General features: G+C 31.5%; 4 protein-coding genes across 4 annotated transcripts; 1 reads left to right on the forward strand and 3 right to left on the reverse strand.

The window, feature by feature from the left end:
• Window positions 1-23: 23 nt before the first annotated feature.
• LOC120272386 (uclacyanin-3-like) lies at window positions 24-1,311 on the reverse strand. The gene is made up of 2 exons (XM_039279209.1): window positions 1,123-1,311; window positions 24-629 (listed from the first exon to the last, which is right to left on the reverse strand). The coding sequence occupies exons 1-2, from the start codon at window positions 1,280-1,282 to the stop codon at window positions 214-216; spliced, it is 576 nt and encodes a 191-aa protein (XP_039135143.1). The 5' UTR covers window positions 1,283-1,311; the 3' UTR covers window positions 24-213.
• Window positions 1,312-5,542: 4,231 nt separating this feature from the next.
• On the reverse strand, window positions 5,543-6,292 carry LOC120272266 (transcription repressor OFP15-like). The gene has a single exon (XM_039279035.1). The coding sequence runs from the start codon at window positions 6,290-6,292 to the stop codon at window positions 5,543-5,545; it is 750 nt and encodes a 249-aa protein (XP_039134969.1).
• A 479-nt stretch (window positions 6,293-6,771) lies between these two features.
• Window positions 6,772-8,951, forward strand: LOC120272268 (cell number regulator 6-like). Its single transcript, XM_039279037.1, has 4 exons — window positions 6,772-6,879; window positions 7,185-7,299; window positions 7,386-7,696; window positions 8,760-8,951. Exons 1-4 carry the CDS (start codon window positions 6,772-6,774, stop codon window positions 8,949-8,951), a joined length of 726 nt encoding a protein of 241 aa, XP_039134971.1.
• A 1,490-nt stretch (window positions 8,952-10,441) lies between these two features.
• On the reverse strand, window positions 10,442-11,540 carry LOC120272269. The gene is made up of 3 exons (XM_039279039.1): window positions 11,318-11,540; window positions 10,912-11,185; window positions 10,442-10,610 (listed from the first exon to the last, which is right to left on the reverse strand). The coding sequence occupies exons 1-3, from the start codon at window positions 11,538-11,540 to the stop codon at window positions 10,442-10,444; spliced, it is 666 nt and encodes a 221-aa protein (XP_039134973.1).
• Window positions 11,541-14,699: the final 3,159 nt, after the last annotated feature.

A 14,699-nucleotide genomic window follows, 5' to 3' on the forward strand; every position in this document is an offset into this window, starting at 1 on the left:
TAATTTTCAAAACATCAAACTCATTCCTCAATGAAGGGCATTTTATTAGCAAAATATAACATCAAATACAGAATATAACAATGGGTGTAGACTCTATACCCTCCAATTTCTAACCAAACACAAACTCATCTAAATAACAAATAAAGCCAATAATACCACAACATATTACAAACAATAATTAAAATAAAATAAAAAAACAGCATTGCCTCTTCCCTAAGCAATTAGTCCAACACACAACACCAATAAACCAAAGAAAAGTGTACTTATTTTACAAGGACTCATGTTGATTGCACCATTTGAAGGAGGAGGAGGAGGAGGTGGTGGTGATTGGCTTGACGGGCCATTTGCCGGAGAGCCACCGGAAGGCGGTGGTGGTGATGATGATGATGGTGGTGAAGGACTACCACTAGGCGGAGTAGAAGTCGAGCCCGATACCGAAACTTCTAGTTTCATTCCTTTTGAACAATGATCACTAAAACTACAAATGAAATACCTAGAACCAGTTGTATTTAAAGCAATAATTGTATTTCCATCATTGTAAGTCTTAATAATATTATTTTTTGAACAACTACCATAATCGGCTTTATTCACTTCGGCCACATCATGACTCGCGCTGCTGTATATGAATACTGAAAACATAAAAAAAAAAGTTAATAATAATTATGGATATACACATAAATAGTGTTCATAAATAAACCAAAATTGATTGGGTTTGGATTGAGCTCGAACTTAAAATTAGCACAAAAAAAGTTTTTAGTTTTTAGTACACTAGCTTGATTCTAATTTCAAAAACTTAAGCCCATCTTGATTGAGTTTGAAATTAAAATTAAATTAAATTATTTTCAAGAATTCAAATAACTTGATTTTTCTTTCAAACTAAAAATTGATTTACAGTTTTATTTTTATGTTGAATGATATATATTATGTAATATATTTATATATTTTGAGCTATTGATTGAGCTTTACTCTCCTTGCCATTAATTTTGAGCTTGAGCTTGAAACCTAGCTTTAATTTGATTTGAAAATTTAATATTTTGAATTGCACTTACTCACTCTTAAAAAAATTTACAAAATTAACAACCACATATAAATCACAATAACATCAAGAAAGAAACAACTAACCAAGATTATCTCCAACTTTGAAGGTTTTGCCTGATAGCCATGTAGAATAATTTACACCAAGATTCCATTGTTGGCTATCACCAACAGTATAGTTGGTAGCTAGGGCCGGAGCGGCTACTAAGAGAAGGAGGAGGGCCAAAAATGGTGTGATTCCGGCCATGAGAAATTAAGTTAGAGCTTGAGGATGTGTAGGAAATGAGCAACTAATGCTTGTTATATATAGACAAAAATTAAAAAGCATGGTGATTATGCTTTTCAATTAAAAGTTGAGTTCATTCATTTGTCTTGTGTTGACTAGTCATAGGCGGCCTACCTAAACTGTTGGATTTTTTTTTTTAATCATTTTATAACTAGCCACCTACTTTGTAAGTTTTGACTCAATCTAAATTTATTTTTTTTATTTGAAAATCTTTGAATGATATTACTGAAATCTTTTAAATTATTAAAAAAAAAACATAGACAAGTCATGGGTTACATGTGTGGACATTATTATTATAATACAATTGTATCCTTAGTGAACGTGAGTTGAAATTTGAACCCATTTCTCAATAGAATATGAACATTTTACATTGAGAACTTTACACTGATTAATTAAAAACCATCGGACTCACATATAATGTTTGAGATTATTCTATCATTTAAAAAAAGTATAAATGATGTATTAATTATAGTAAATAACAATAATAAATTTATCATTATTATTAAAGTTAAAAAAATTTCTCAATTATAATAAAAGAAATTTCCCATTAAATAAATAATTTCAAATAATTATTTTTTTTTAAATCTCGAATCAAACCCCCACATAAATTGATGTGTTATTATTTTTAATAAACATAGCATTTATTTGTGAAGTAACCATACAATACAAACGAGTTTCATGAATTTTTTTCATGGGAATTGACTTGTTAATGACTTGAACAATTAAAAAAAATAAAAATAATGAAATTGGAGTTTCGGCGTTAATTTTGATTGGATTAGAAACCATGGTTAGGTATTGACTTGATCAATCAAGTCTCTTCTATTATTTATTTATTTATTTATTTATTGTTAGGTTAATACGTGTGGACCCAGAAACATTTTGTCCAAAAACAATACCTGCCCCCTTTTTCCATGTCCATTTTTTTTTTTGTCTATTTCCTTTAGATTTTATTTAAAGGAACATAAATAAGTCGATGGAAGTATGGGGTTGTTTGGTTAGCGGTAACGTAAAAACATTACTAGGAATTAGACAGTAATTTGAATATATTACTATGTTTGATTACTGCCAATGCTAACACTAATATAATATTACCAACAGCAAAATATTATCAAATAAATCAATAATGACATTATCACTAAAATAGGTATCCATTAAGATTACCAGATTGGTAGTAATCCAACATAATTTTTTTTCCCAAATTTGCCCACACCCTTTCAATATAATTTTTTTCATTCTTTCTTCAAAAAAAACAAGAGTATTTTGGGAATATCTTAAAAAATTAGTATTTCCTATTATCATTAATAATTTTACATTGAAAATTTTATTTTATTTTAACTTTCAATTTGCTTAAAATTTTCGATACAAGGGCATTTTTGGAAAATATGCAAAAAATTAATTTTTGGTATTATAATTTAATTATTTTTATCTAAAACTTTATTTTACTTTAAATATAAAATTTTCTCAAAATTTTAACTATAGGGATATTTTGAAAATTTTAAAGCATTACTAAGTTGTGATTACTTTAGTTAACCAAATATAGTAACGAAAGATTACCAGTAATACGAGTTCTTAATTAAAAATGGTTATCATAAATTAGTACAACATTCTTGGCATGTAATATTCTCAATTTTATTTTAATAGTACTCTTATTATCGTGGTAATATATCATTACTATCAACTAAATAACCGCTAGATATGATGTATGTTATTTCATAAATAAATTATATATTTTTATATGTAATTTGTTGTAACTCTGCTATATACTTGGGAAAATATTTTACATCAAAGCTTGAATTTGGTGTAATTCAACTCAAATTCAAATTTCGCTAGAGTTGAATTTAGTAAATTGGGTTTATATTTTCTAACTATTTAATTTATTATTATTATTATTATTATTATTATTATTATTATTATTATTATTATTTTATATGCAAATGTGGATAAGTCATGTATAAGTGTGCGTGCTCAATTTGTGGGAAAGAATTCCCTTGATTTTTTGCATGCGCATAAGGATCGGTGCCAACAGGCTAAGATGTGATTGGTATTTAATTTATTTTTTATAAAAAAATTAAAAAGAAAGATAATATATGCTTAAACAACCTCAAATCTTCCTCATTTATATTCATGACATTACGCTTTAGATTTAATTTAACAAAAATTATTATTAATCTTTCTTACTTGTATTTATGCCATTAAACTTTAGATTTAATTTAACAAAAAATTATTATTATTATTATTATTATTATTATTATTATTATTATTATTATTATTAACAAATGCGATGTTAATTATGGGCATGCGCATTCCACATTCAGAGACTTAATATCATTACATTTCAGAGTAGGCCAATGGCGTTGATCTATGCCATTATGTTGTAGATTTAGTTTTTTAAAATTATTAAGACAAAAAAATACTTTGCACTTTTCACTTCATTCATCAAAATATATATATAGATAGTGTTCTCTAGGGACTAGGGACATTCACAGAACGTACATAGAGAATTTGTAAACATACCTGGAGAATATAAAGGAAGGAAGAGAGAGAGAGAGAGAGAGAGAGAGAGTTGAGAGGAGAGAGATAAAGATAGTTTGGTTGGTGAACAGTGCCCAACCATGGTACTTCTCTCAATCGGATTGGTTGCTGAATCGTTGTATTGAAATTCAATGGCCCAAAGTAACGTTCATAGATTACAAATCTATGAACATGAGTAGAGGATCGAAGCTCATATATATATATATATATATATATATATATATATATAATGAACATTTAATCTATAGTTTTATAAAATTTATAATTTAATTTTGTCATAAGAAGCATATAAGTTTGTGAGGACAATTACCCACTTTTATGGGTGCATGAAATGAATATTTTCCATTAGAAAACTTTATTTATTTATTTATTTTTGAATGTTTTGGGCATAGTTCTCAGACCCAACTCCCAACTCGGGTATTGACCTAGTAGAGGCTCTAGGTCTCGGGTCAATTAGTTCAATCGTTGAGATCATTCGGGTCAATGGGTTAGAAATATTTTAAAATATTATTTTATTATTATTAATTGTATAATGATATATAATAATATTCATGAATTTTTTGTTATCAAATAAATGATTTAATGGAAAAAATAAAAAAAATAATTGTTAATCTCTTATTTGGAAGAGTAGAAAAGGGTAACAAAACTCAAATTTGACAAATTTATATATATGCCATTCAACTTATTAGAAAAAATCAAAATATCAAAGGGTGAAAATGTTATTTAAAAAAAAAACATTAACCTGACCGGATTATAGGAACCTTGTCGAGTCATTTGGTTTGACCAGGTCAAAGCGGGGCAAGCCGGTTTAAGCAATTGGTCACTGGGCTAATCCGAGTTTAATAATATGGTTTTGGATACCTAACGTCTATCCTCCTCTTTTTGTTTGTTTTTTTTTGTTTAAGGCAGTTTTTCTCATCGGAGAATACTATTTTAAAACTTTTTTTTTTTGCAAAATTGTGAAATTAATTTGAATTATCTAAAAAATATTTTTTAAATTTGATGTAATTTCATCTAAATAAAATTTTTAATTATTAATTAAATTGTTAAAACAAAAATTGATAGATGTTTTAGATAAGTTCACCCGAAATAATCAAGTATATTTTTTTTTATATTTTAAAATCCCAACAATCTTATTTTTATTACAAGAAAAATAAAAAAAAATTATTTTGTCCAACTCACTTGCAAAAATATTAACTTTTTTTAACAAAATTTATTGATATTTATTAAAAATAAATTTTAACATATATATATATATATATATATACACTCATGTCTGAAAACATTCATATACTAATATAATTTTTTTTTTTCAAATATGGATAACCTTACACACATGTCTGAAAACATTCATATACTAATATAAATTTTTTTGTTTATAAATATGGATAAGTCATATGTCAGGGTTTGACCTTAGTTCTGGTCCGCATGGATGAAGTTGGCCACTAATATAAATTTTCATACAAATCTAAAATTAATTGTCCTCAAAATACCATAAATTAAGATCCAAATATTATTACCTTTCTTTCCAAAAAAAAAAAAAATAAAACAAATAAAACATCCAATGAAGCTCCAATATCCACCAAATGCTAACAATCCCAAGAAAGCATTAAACTACACCAATAAACAAGAACAAATCAAAAAGAAGAAGAAGATGAAGATGAAGATGACATGATGAAATGATTAAAATCAAGAGTCTTGAGCAGAGAGTTGAAGAATCAAGTCCATGAAAGCAATCAAAATGATCCTATGATTTCTCTTCTCATTGAGCTTCATATAACAATTAAGAAGTTCAAGCAAATGTGGCCAATGATCTCTCAGTTTGTGATCTTCCACCATTGCCTCCATTGAGCTCCTGAAATCCCAATATGGATCATCTGAACACAATGCCATTGTTACACTAGCACTTGTGCTCTTCTCTATTATTGATTTGGAACTGCTTGGCAAGAAGAAAAACCTCTGAGAAACCTCACCTGCATCAACATTAAGATTATTGAGTTGTTGTTTTGATCCCACTTCCTCAAGTGATGAAAAATATTCTGAAACTGATGAAACTGAGTTGCGTGTGTTGTTTGCTTCAGTTAAGAGTTCATGGAATGAGGAACATGAATGGAAGTCATCACAAACACTAGAAGTGCATGAAAAGAATTCAGAAACTGATGATGAACTGGACTTCCCAATCTCACTTCCATCTTCCTCTTCTTCCTCTTCTTCTTCTTCTTCTTGTACTTCTTGAATGGTTTCAGCTTTGAAACATGCTTCTTTGGAGATGGAAGTAGGAAAGTTGGAAGTGGGAATCTCTTTGACTTCTTCTACTTCTTCTTCTTTGACTTCTTCTGGGGTTCTGAATGAATGAGTGTTAGAGCTTTTGGATTTGTGAATGAAGAAGGGGAGTTTAGGCTTGATGAACTTTGAGAGAAATCTTCTTGTTTTTCCCATCTCTCTCTGATCACAAATTATGAAATTAGAGGAAGAGAGGATGATTTAATAAAGAAAAGGACTTCTTTCTTGTTTGAAGATTTAAATTTCAGTTTCCAAAAAGATAAGCTTGGTCACTAACTTGTTTATAAAATCATAACCATAAATTATGAATTTAAAGCATTAATTGTTAATTATTAGCATCTTAATACCAACGTTATTTGAAATTACTTAATTAATGGGAAGGCTTTAAAATGCAAAGTTTGGAAACAAATCTAACTCCAACTTGTTTATGAAATCATAACTATAAAATATATAAAAGCATATTAATTTTTAATTAATTAACATCTTAATAATAATAATAATTGAAATTACTTAATTAAGGGAAAGGCTAACCGCAAGCTGCTCTTTCGGATCTCTCATGTAATGCTTTCCATTGTTTCATTGTTTTGAGATCCAAATCCTATCAAAACTTTATTTTATATATATGATCATTAATCATGGCAGAAGAGAAAGCTTCAAGGTATGTACAAATAATCAAAGAACAAGATGAACCTTTGGAGACAATTCAACCAGGAGAACTCAATCAACCTATTGAAGTCCCTCAGGTTAGTGTTTATATATATATATATATATATATATTCAAAATGTTTTAATTAATGATCCTGTGAAGTTATTTGTTTATGAATTCATGCAGCTGTTTGTGTGTGTGTATGTATATATACATGTTCTGAATGTTCTAAGGATCATATGTACACAGGCATAATTAGAAGTTCTAATGATAATACATACATTTACTGATTTACATGTGTGTTTGTTCTAAGTGTTCTAATGAATATATCATAAGAATTTGTTTGTGTTTGAATATTATTCATGGATGTGTATATATATATATATATTTGTGTATACATAGTTGGAGGTGAGAAGATGCCATGAGTGTGGACAACCATTGCCGGAGAGCTACGAACCACCGGCCGATGAACCTTGGTCCACCGGAATCTTCGCTTGCGCTGATGATCCAGATTCTTGTAACTTGATCATTCATTCACCATTCTTTAATTTATTATTATTATTTTTTTTTATGATATCTAATTTATACACACATGATTTTCAGGTTGGAGTGGATTATTTTGTCCTTGTGTGTTGTTTGGTAGAAATGCAGAGAAACTTGATGATGATGATGGTGATGGTCATGATGATGATAATAAGAAAAAAAATGGGATTAGAAGGTGGAGAAAAGCATGCATATGCCATGCAATATTTATAGAAGGAGGGATTGCATTGGGGGCATTTGTGACATTTTGTCATGGGATTGATCCAAGAACTTCATTTCTGATTTGTGAGGGCTTGTTCTTTGGTTGGTGGCTTTGTGGAATTTATACTGGTTCTTACAGACAATCTTTGCAGAGAAAATTCCATCTGAAGGTCTGTTTATAATTTTACTTTTCTTTCATATATATATATATATATATATATATATAACATCATATGCAATTAATCATAAATAATAAAAAATAAGAGATATTGATAATGATAGGTTGAATTGAAATTTAGAAAAAATAAAAAATAAAGCTAAGAGGACACGACCTTGAGGGGGCAGATTTTCAATCTGTAAACATTTTAAATGATGTGCCCTCATATAATATATATATATATATATATATATATATATATATATATATATATATATTGTGTGGTTTATTTTTATGAGGATTATGATTATTTTTTTTAATTTTTATTACTTTAAAATTTTTAGAAAAAAATGGTTTATCGAATATGTGAAAAGAAAAACAGACAAAGTGGTTTATTCTTATCATTATTATTTATTTATAAGTATATATATATTGACCAAAAAATTAATTAAAAATATAAATAAAAATAAAACTTTCATTATATATATATATATATATATATATATTTGTATTGCTTGGTTTTGCTTTTAAATGAAATTATAATTAATTTTTAATTGTTGAATTCTTATTATTTCAAAATATTCATAAAAGATGAAGGTTTTTTTAAGGGTCATATTCATATACCTCCTATAAAATGAAAATTTCCTTATAAACCCTTGGAATCATTATTATTTACTTTACCTTTTTTTTACCAGTTAAAAAAATCATAAAAAAAAAAAAATGTTATAGAGATAGATAAGCAAATATAATTTTTAAAAACATATATTAGCAATTACCAACTTATGTAGGGATATCCAAACAATATATATATATATATATATACATATATCATTATTTACTCTCATATATGAAATGTAAATTCAGGCAGAGTTTTGGTTTCTGAATTCTTATCAAATATTTCAAAGAAAAAAAAAATCTAAAATTTGTTGAATTCTTACAAACAACTTCAAATTATCATGAACCTGTGAGAGTTTATAGTATCAATTTTTTTTTTCCAAAAATACGAAATTTGATAGGCTAAGTTCCAAGAAATTTACTTTAAATTCTTGCAAAAATGTTAAAATTTTGATTTGCAGGACTCTCCATGTGATCCATGCACAGTCCATTGTTGCATGCATTGGTGTGCAAATTGTCAAGAACACAGAGAACTTAAGGGAAGATTATTATCTGATAATAATACATCAACACTAATGACTCTTGTTAATCCTCCCTCTCTTCAACAAATGGACATAACTCACCCTGAGATTTCTACTTCATCCGAACATTAATTACTTAATTTTCAATTAAACAACAAAAAAAAAATGTATGTTTTATTTGATGTTGATAGTTTTTTTTTTTAATGTTTTTCTTTTGGGATGTATTTTGATGAATAATGTTTTGATATCTGTATGAAAATAGTTATCATAATTAATTACTTCTTGCATTATTTGATATTTTTTTATATTATGTATATATAAACACTAACATGGTGTTATGGATTTAAATTCAGACAAGAACTAAAGAACAGATTAGCTCCAAAAAGAGATTAAATCCACACAATTTTTCTATTGATTTGCAGATCTGAACATATTCAATGCAAATTTGAGAGAATTCTTAACATCAATTCAATTCAACATCTAATAGAATTCCAAACTCCATCATCCACATTCACAGAACTCAACAACTAATAATATAAATGCATAAAAGAAATTCAGGGTTCCACAAGAACAATCTCACCCGATAGATGAAATCACCAAGCTTCAACCTAAGGTCATAGATCAACCAAGAAAACAAGAAGAAAACTAATCTCTGCTCTCCAGCTACGGAAGAGAAACCAGGGCCCTTATTCCACTTCAACCAAGCTGTCTCCTCCTTCTTCATTCCCCCTTTTTATATTCAGTTCCTCTGCAAGTATAGTATACCTACAGAGTCTTGAGCTAATCCTACGCTCACGCATGCTTCTTTGACACGTGTCATTTTCTTTTGATGATTCTCCACCACGCACTTCTCCATTAACCATTTCCTTGTTGACTAAATTGACCGGTAATGTAACAATGCCACGCTCATAAGCTTTGACCTTGTACTCAAGGTCAATGTCTGCGTAATCCTTGATCAGTTGTGTGACATCCTCCCACGAAGTGTCATCAGCTTCCAATCCTTGTCATTGAATCAGAACTCTAGGAATTTTTCTGTTCTCCCTTAACACCTGCCGATATTGTAATATTGTTGCTGGCCTGATAACAGGACCGTTAGATGAAGACATCAATGGAAGCGGTACAGTTATCAAAGATGGATCTCCCGCCCATTGTTTCACCAATGAAATGTGAAAAACGGGATGAATCTTTGCACCGTCCAGTAACTTCAATCTGTATGCAACTGTCCCAACTTTCTCCAAGATCCGTAATGGCCCGAAATACTTCATTCCTAGTTTATGATTCCGGCGAAGCTGGACTGAATGTTGGCGATACGGTTGCAACTTCACAGAAACCCAATCTTCTACTTGAAATTGAAGTTCAGAGTGTTTCATATATGCATACCATTTCATCCTCACCTGAGCTTTCAATAAATTACTTTTAAACTGAGACAAAACTTTATCCCTACTAGTTAACCACTGTGAAACCAAGGGATGATCATCAATTGTCTCTGCATATGGTACTAACCCCGGAGGCTCTCGACCATAGACAATACGAAAGGATGTCATTGCCACGCTTGTCTGGTATGCTGTATTGTACCATTATTCCGCCCATGGCAAGAGATCCACCAATTTCCATGATGAACGCTAGTAAAACACCGAAGAATACATCTCCAAACACTTGTTTAGAGCCTCTGTTTGTCCATCCGATTGAGAATGGTAAGCCGTAGACATCTGTATAGAAGTTCCCATCTTTGAGAATAAATGTTGCCAAAAATGACTTGTGAATACTTTATCACGATCACAAACTATGGACCTGGGAAGTCGATGCAATTTAAGGACTGAATGTATGAAGACCTCTGCCACTGTAATGCTTGAAAAATCCCTATTTAATAGCATGAAATGATCATACTTAGATAATCGATCAACTACAACCATAATAACAGAAAATCCTTTAGAATTTGGCAGTCCACAGATAAAATCCATGGCTATCTCTTCCCAGATTTGCTTTGGAATCGGTAATGATTGTAATAGTCCACTAGGAGGAGTTGTAAGGTTCTTGGCATGCTGGCAAACGATACATTCTTGAACAAATTTATGTATCTCCGAATGCATACCTTTCCAGAAAAACTGGGAAGCTAGACGCATAAAAGCTCTCAGAGATCCTGCGTGACCACCCAATAGAGAACTGTGAAAATACTGCATTAACCTCTGCTTTAAGAATGTACATAGGATTCCCATTAGATGAGTCATGCAATTCTTTCATCAGTGGACCATAATAACTGTCCTGAGATTGGAGTAATTTCAATTCATTGAAGAAAGATTCCTGTGACTGAGAAGAGGTAAAAGTAAAACACCTCGACAAAACATCTGCAACAACATTCTCCCTTCCTGGTTTATATTGAACAATGAAATCAAAACCCATTAACTTCGGCAGCCAACTCTGTTGCTCTGGAGTTTGTATAGTCTATTGACATATATGCCTTAAAGCCTGCTGATCCGTACGAATGATGAACTGATTACCCAGTAAATAATGTCTGAATTTCTGAACAGACTCAGTCACTGCAAACAATTCCTGTACATAAGTTGATTGGTTTTGCATTCGTGTAGTCATCTTCTTTGAAAAGAAAGCGATTGGATGCTGATTTTGACTCAGAACAGCTCCAATAGCCACCCCTGAAACATCAGTCTCCAATACAAATTGCTCTGCAAAATTAGGTAATGCCAACACAAGAGCTGTAGTCATTGCAGCCTTTAATGTCTCAAATGCTTTTGGTGTAGTCTCAGTCCACACAAAAGAATCTTTTTTTTAACAAATCAGTTAACGGTTGTGCCAGTGTAGCATATTGCTTGATAAATTTTCTATAATAACCACTCAAGCCCAAGAAAGCCCAAAGTTGCTTCAATGATTTAGGCAGTGGCCAATTGAGAACTGCTGATATCTTAGCTGGATCCATTTCTACACCTTTGAGAGAAACAATGTGACCAAGGTACTCAATTTGCTATTGTCCAAAGCTACACTTAGACACTTTAGCATACAATTGATGTTGAGCCAAAGTAGATAAGACAATCTCCAAATGTTGTAGATGCAATGACCAGGAAGTGTTGTAATAAAAATGTCATAAAAAAAAAACTAAAACAAACTTAGTGCAAAACTGAAAACCTAATGCATTAGAGATTGAAATGTTGCTGGTGCATTTGAAAGCCCAAATGGCATAACCAACCATTGGTAATGCGCTTGATGAGTACGAAATGCCGTCTTGAATATGTCATCAGGGTGTAAAAGTATCTGATGATATCCCGAACACAGATCCAATTTAGAAAAGTAAGTTGCTCCAAATAATTCATCAAACAGCTCATCAACGGTAGGGATAGGATAAGCATCCTTGATTGTAATAGAGTTCAAAGCTTTATAATCGGTACAAAATCTACATGTACCATCCTTTGTTTTCACCAAAATTATTGGAGATGAAAACGGGCTAGTGCTATGCTCAATCAACCCTTCATCCAACATTTGTTTCACCATTTTTTCAATCTCAACCTTTTGGCTATGTGGATACCGAAAAGGTTTAACCTTAACAGGAGAAATTCTAGGTAATAAAGGTATCTTATGATCACAAGTCCTTGATGGTGGTAACCCCACAGGTATTGAAAACACTGTCTGGAATTTGAGCAATAAAACAGACAATTCCATTGGTGCCCCATCAGGAATAATCGATTTAAGTTCAGAAGCAAGGTTCTGCAATTTGCTGTCCACTGAATGGTTTTGATCATCAAAATGAATTAACTGTAAGGAGTAACATTCACTCACTGCATGTGTAGAACATAACCGATGCAATTGAGGCACAGAAGTGTAAGTAGGTTGTGCCAATTGATCGCCAGTGAGTACCGTGAATTGATTATTATGATAGAATTGTATGACTTTCTTCTGATAATCAATCATATGCGGCCCCAATTTGGCAAGACAAGATGCCCCAAGAATTAGATCAGCACTAGCAATTGCCAGGACATAAGCAGGAACCACCAATATATAACCTTGTACCTGGACATTTAAACCAGGAATTTTTCCCTTCACTTGTAGTGTTTGCCCATTACCAACTAAAACTTTTGAGGAAGTAGCCGGTAAGACATCCAAATGCAAGAATTTGACTATTCTTGGTTGGATGAATGTGTAATCATTGCCACCATCCAATAATACAGCAATGGTCTGTCCTCCCAAGGTGCCAGTAAATCTCATAGTTCCTTATACAGCAGTACTTGACATAGCATTGAGAGACATTTTAGTGTTGTTGTCTGCTTCAGGCTCCAGGACCTCAATGGGTGGATGTGGATCAACGAAAATTTCACTCTCATAATTTGTCATATCATTGTCATCCCATTAAAGTAGGAGAAGCCTCTTGTTAGGACATTTATGTGTAGGTGAGTACCTTTCATCACAATTAAAACATATCCCCTTTGCCTTTCTAATTTGTATTTCCTGAAATCCCATTCTCCGAAATGTTGTTGGAGGACTTTGATGAACATTGCCTGTAGGAACATTTGCACTTCCTAACAATTTCTGTCCTGTTGCCACTATGGTAGTAGAATTTCCACTTCTTGTTGTAACCATGATAGGTTTCATTTTTGTATCAGGTATAAAGATGTTTTTGTTGTAACTTGATTTCCATCCCAATTGTAGCTTCTCCTCAAAAAGTCTTGCTAAAGATATTGCTTGATCTAGATCTTCAGGATGCCATGGAATTATTTCAGCTTGCAATTCTTTAGTTAAGCCACTGATAAAACTATCTAATAAAATCTCCTCTGGCACATCATGAACCCGGTTAGCCAATGCAGTAAATTGATCAAAAAATTGAACTACTGTGCCATCTTGCGTCAAGCGAAACAGTGAATACCTTGGACAGTCAAATGCTGATGGCCCATAATTAATCTCCAATGATTTTGTGAGTACCTACCAAGAAGTTAATTTCCCCAACTTTTGTAGTCGTTGAAACCATGGAATAACTGGTCCATCAAAGTGAACCGAAGCAATCTTCAATCTATGAATGTCAGGTCTGCATAATAGTCAAAAAATTGCTCAGACTGAAATATCCATTGCAATACCTCGAAAAATCAATTTTGATGTTTCTTACTGAATAAGAGTCCAATGATTGAAGAGTATGGTCATGAGGAGAATTATTAGGCGGTATATGCAATGTAGGCTGATCACCCTGAAGTTTCAGAGTCTGAAATGTTTCCATCATTTGTGAAAGACCAGCCAATGATTGTTGAATCAATGTCATTGCTGTAAGAGATTGTTCAATGCCTTTAAACCTTTGTTCATTGTTGTCCATCAAGCTAAAAAGTGTTTCCACCTTAGCTTGGAGATCTCACATACTAGTATTATCAGCCATTGAAAGAATGACAACGAAAGCACCAATTTGTTATGGATTTAAATTCAGACAAGAACTACTGAACAGATTAGCTCCAAAAAGAGATTAAATCCACACAATTTTTTTTATTGATTTGTAGATATGAACATATTCAATGCAAATCTGAGAGAATTCTTAACATCAATTCAATTCAACATCTAATAGAATTCCAAACTCCATCATCCACATTCACAGAACTCAACAACTAATGAAATAAATGCATAAAAGAGATTCAGGGTTCCACAAGAACAATCTCACCCAATGGATGAAATCACCAAGCTTCAATCCAAGGTCATAGATCAACTAAGAAAACAAGAAGAAAACCAATCCCTACTCTCCAGCTATGGAAGAGAAACCAGGGCCCTTACTCCACTTCAACCAAGCTGTCCCCTCCTTCTTCATTCCCCGTTTTTATATTCAGTTTCTCTGCAGGTATAGTATACCCGCGGAGTCTTGAGCTAATCCTACGCTCACACCTGCTTCTTCGACACGTGTTG

The sequence above is a fragment of the Dioscorea cayenensis genome, chromosome 11 (genome assembly GCF_009730915.1).
Source record: "Dioscorea cayenensis subsp. rotundata cultivar TDr96_F1 chromosome 11, TDr96_F1_v2_PseudoChromosome.rev07_lg8_w22 25.fasta, whole genome shotgun sequence".
Classification (NCBI taxonomy): Eukaryota; Viridiplantae; Streptophyta; class Magnoliopsida; order Dioscoreales; family Dioscoreaceae; genus Dioscorea; species Dioscorea cayenensis.

Bases quoted from the DNA above. Each gene is read 5' to 3' on its own strand.
- LOC120272386 (XM_039279209.1), bottom strand. From the start codon at position 1,282: ATGGCCGGAATCACACCATTTTTGGCCCTCCTCCTTCTCTTAGTAGCC. The intron at 630-1,122 runs GTTAGTTGTTTC...TTATGTTTTCAG, and splicing joins CAAAGTTGGAGATAATCTTG to TATTCATATACAGCAGCGCG.
- LOC120272266 (XM_039279035.1), bottom strand. From the start codon at position 6,292: ATGGGAAAAACAAGAAGATTTCTCTCAAAGTTCATCAAGCCTAAACTC.
- LOC120272268 (XM_039279037.1), top strand. From the start codon at position 6,772: ATGGCAGAAGAGAAAGCTTCAAGGTATGTACAAATAATCAAAGAACAA. The intron at 7,300-7,385 runs GTAACTTGATCA...CATGATTTTCAG, and splicing joins CGCTGATGATCCAGATTCTT to GTTGGAGTGGATTATTTTGT. The intron at 7,697-8,759 runs GTCTGTTTATAA...TTTGATTTGCAG, and splicing joins AGAGAAAATTCCATCTGAAG to GACTCTCCATGTGATCCATG.
- LOC120272269 (XM_039279039.1), bottom strand. From the start codon at position 11,540: ATGACTACAGCTCTTGTGTTGGCATTACCTAATTTTGCAGAGCAATTT. The intron at 11,186-11,317 runs GTAATCAGTTCA...AATATAAACCAG, and splicing joins ATTCAGACATTATTTACTGG to GAAGGGAGAATGTTGTTGCA. The intron at 10,611-10,911 runs GTATGCATTCGG...TCGACTTCCCAG, and splicing joins TTCCCAGTTTTTCTGGAAAG to GTCCATAGTTTGTGATCGTG.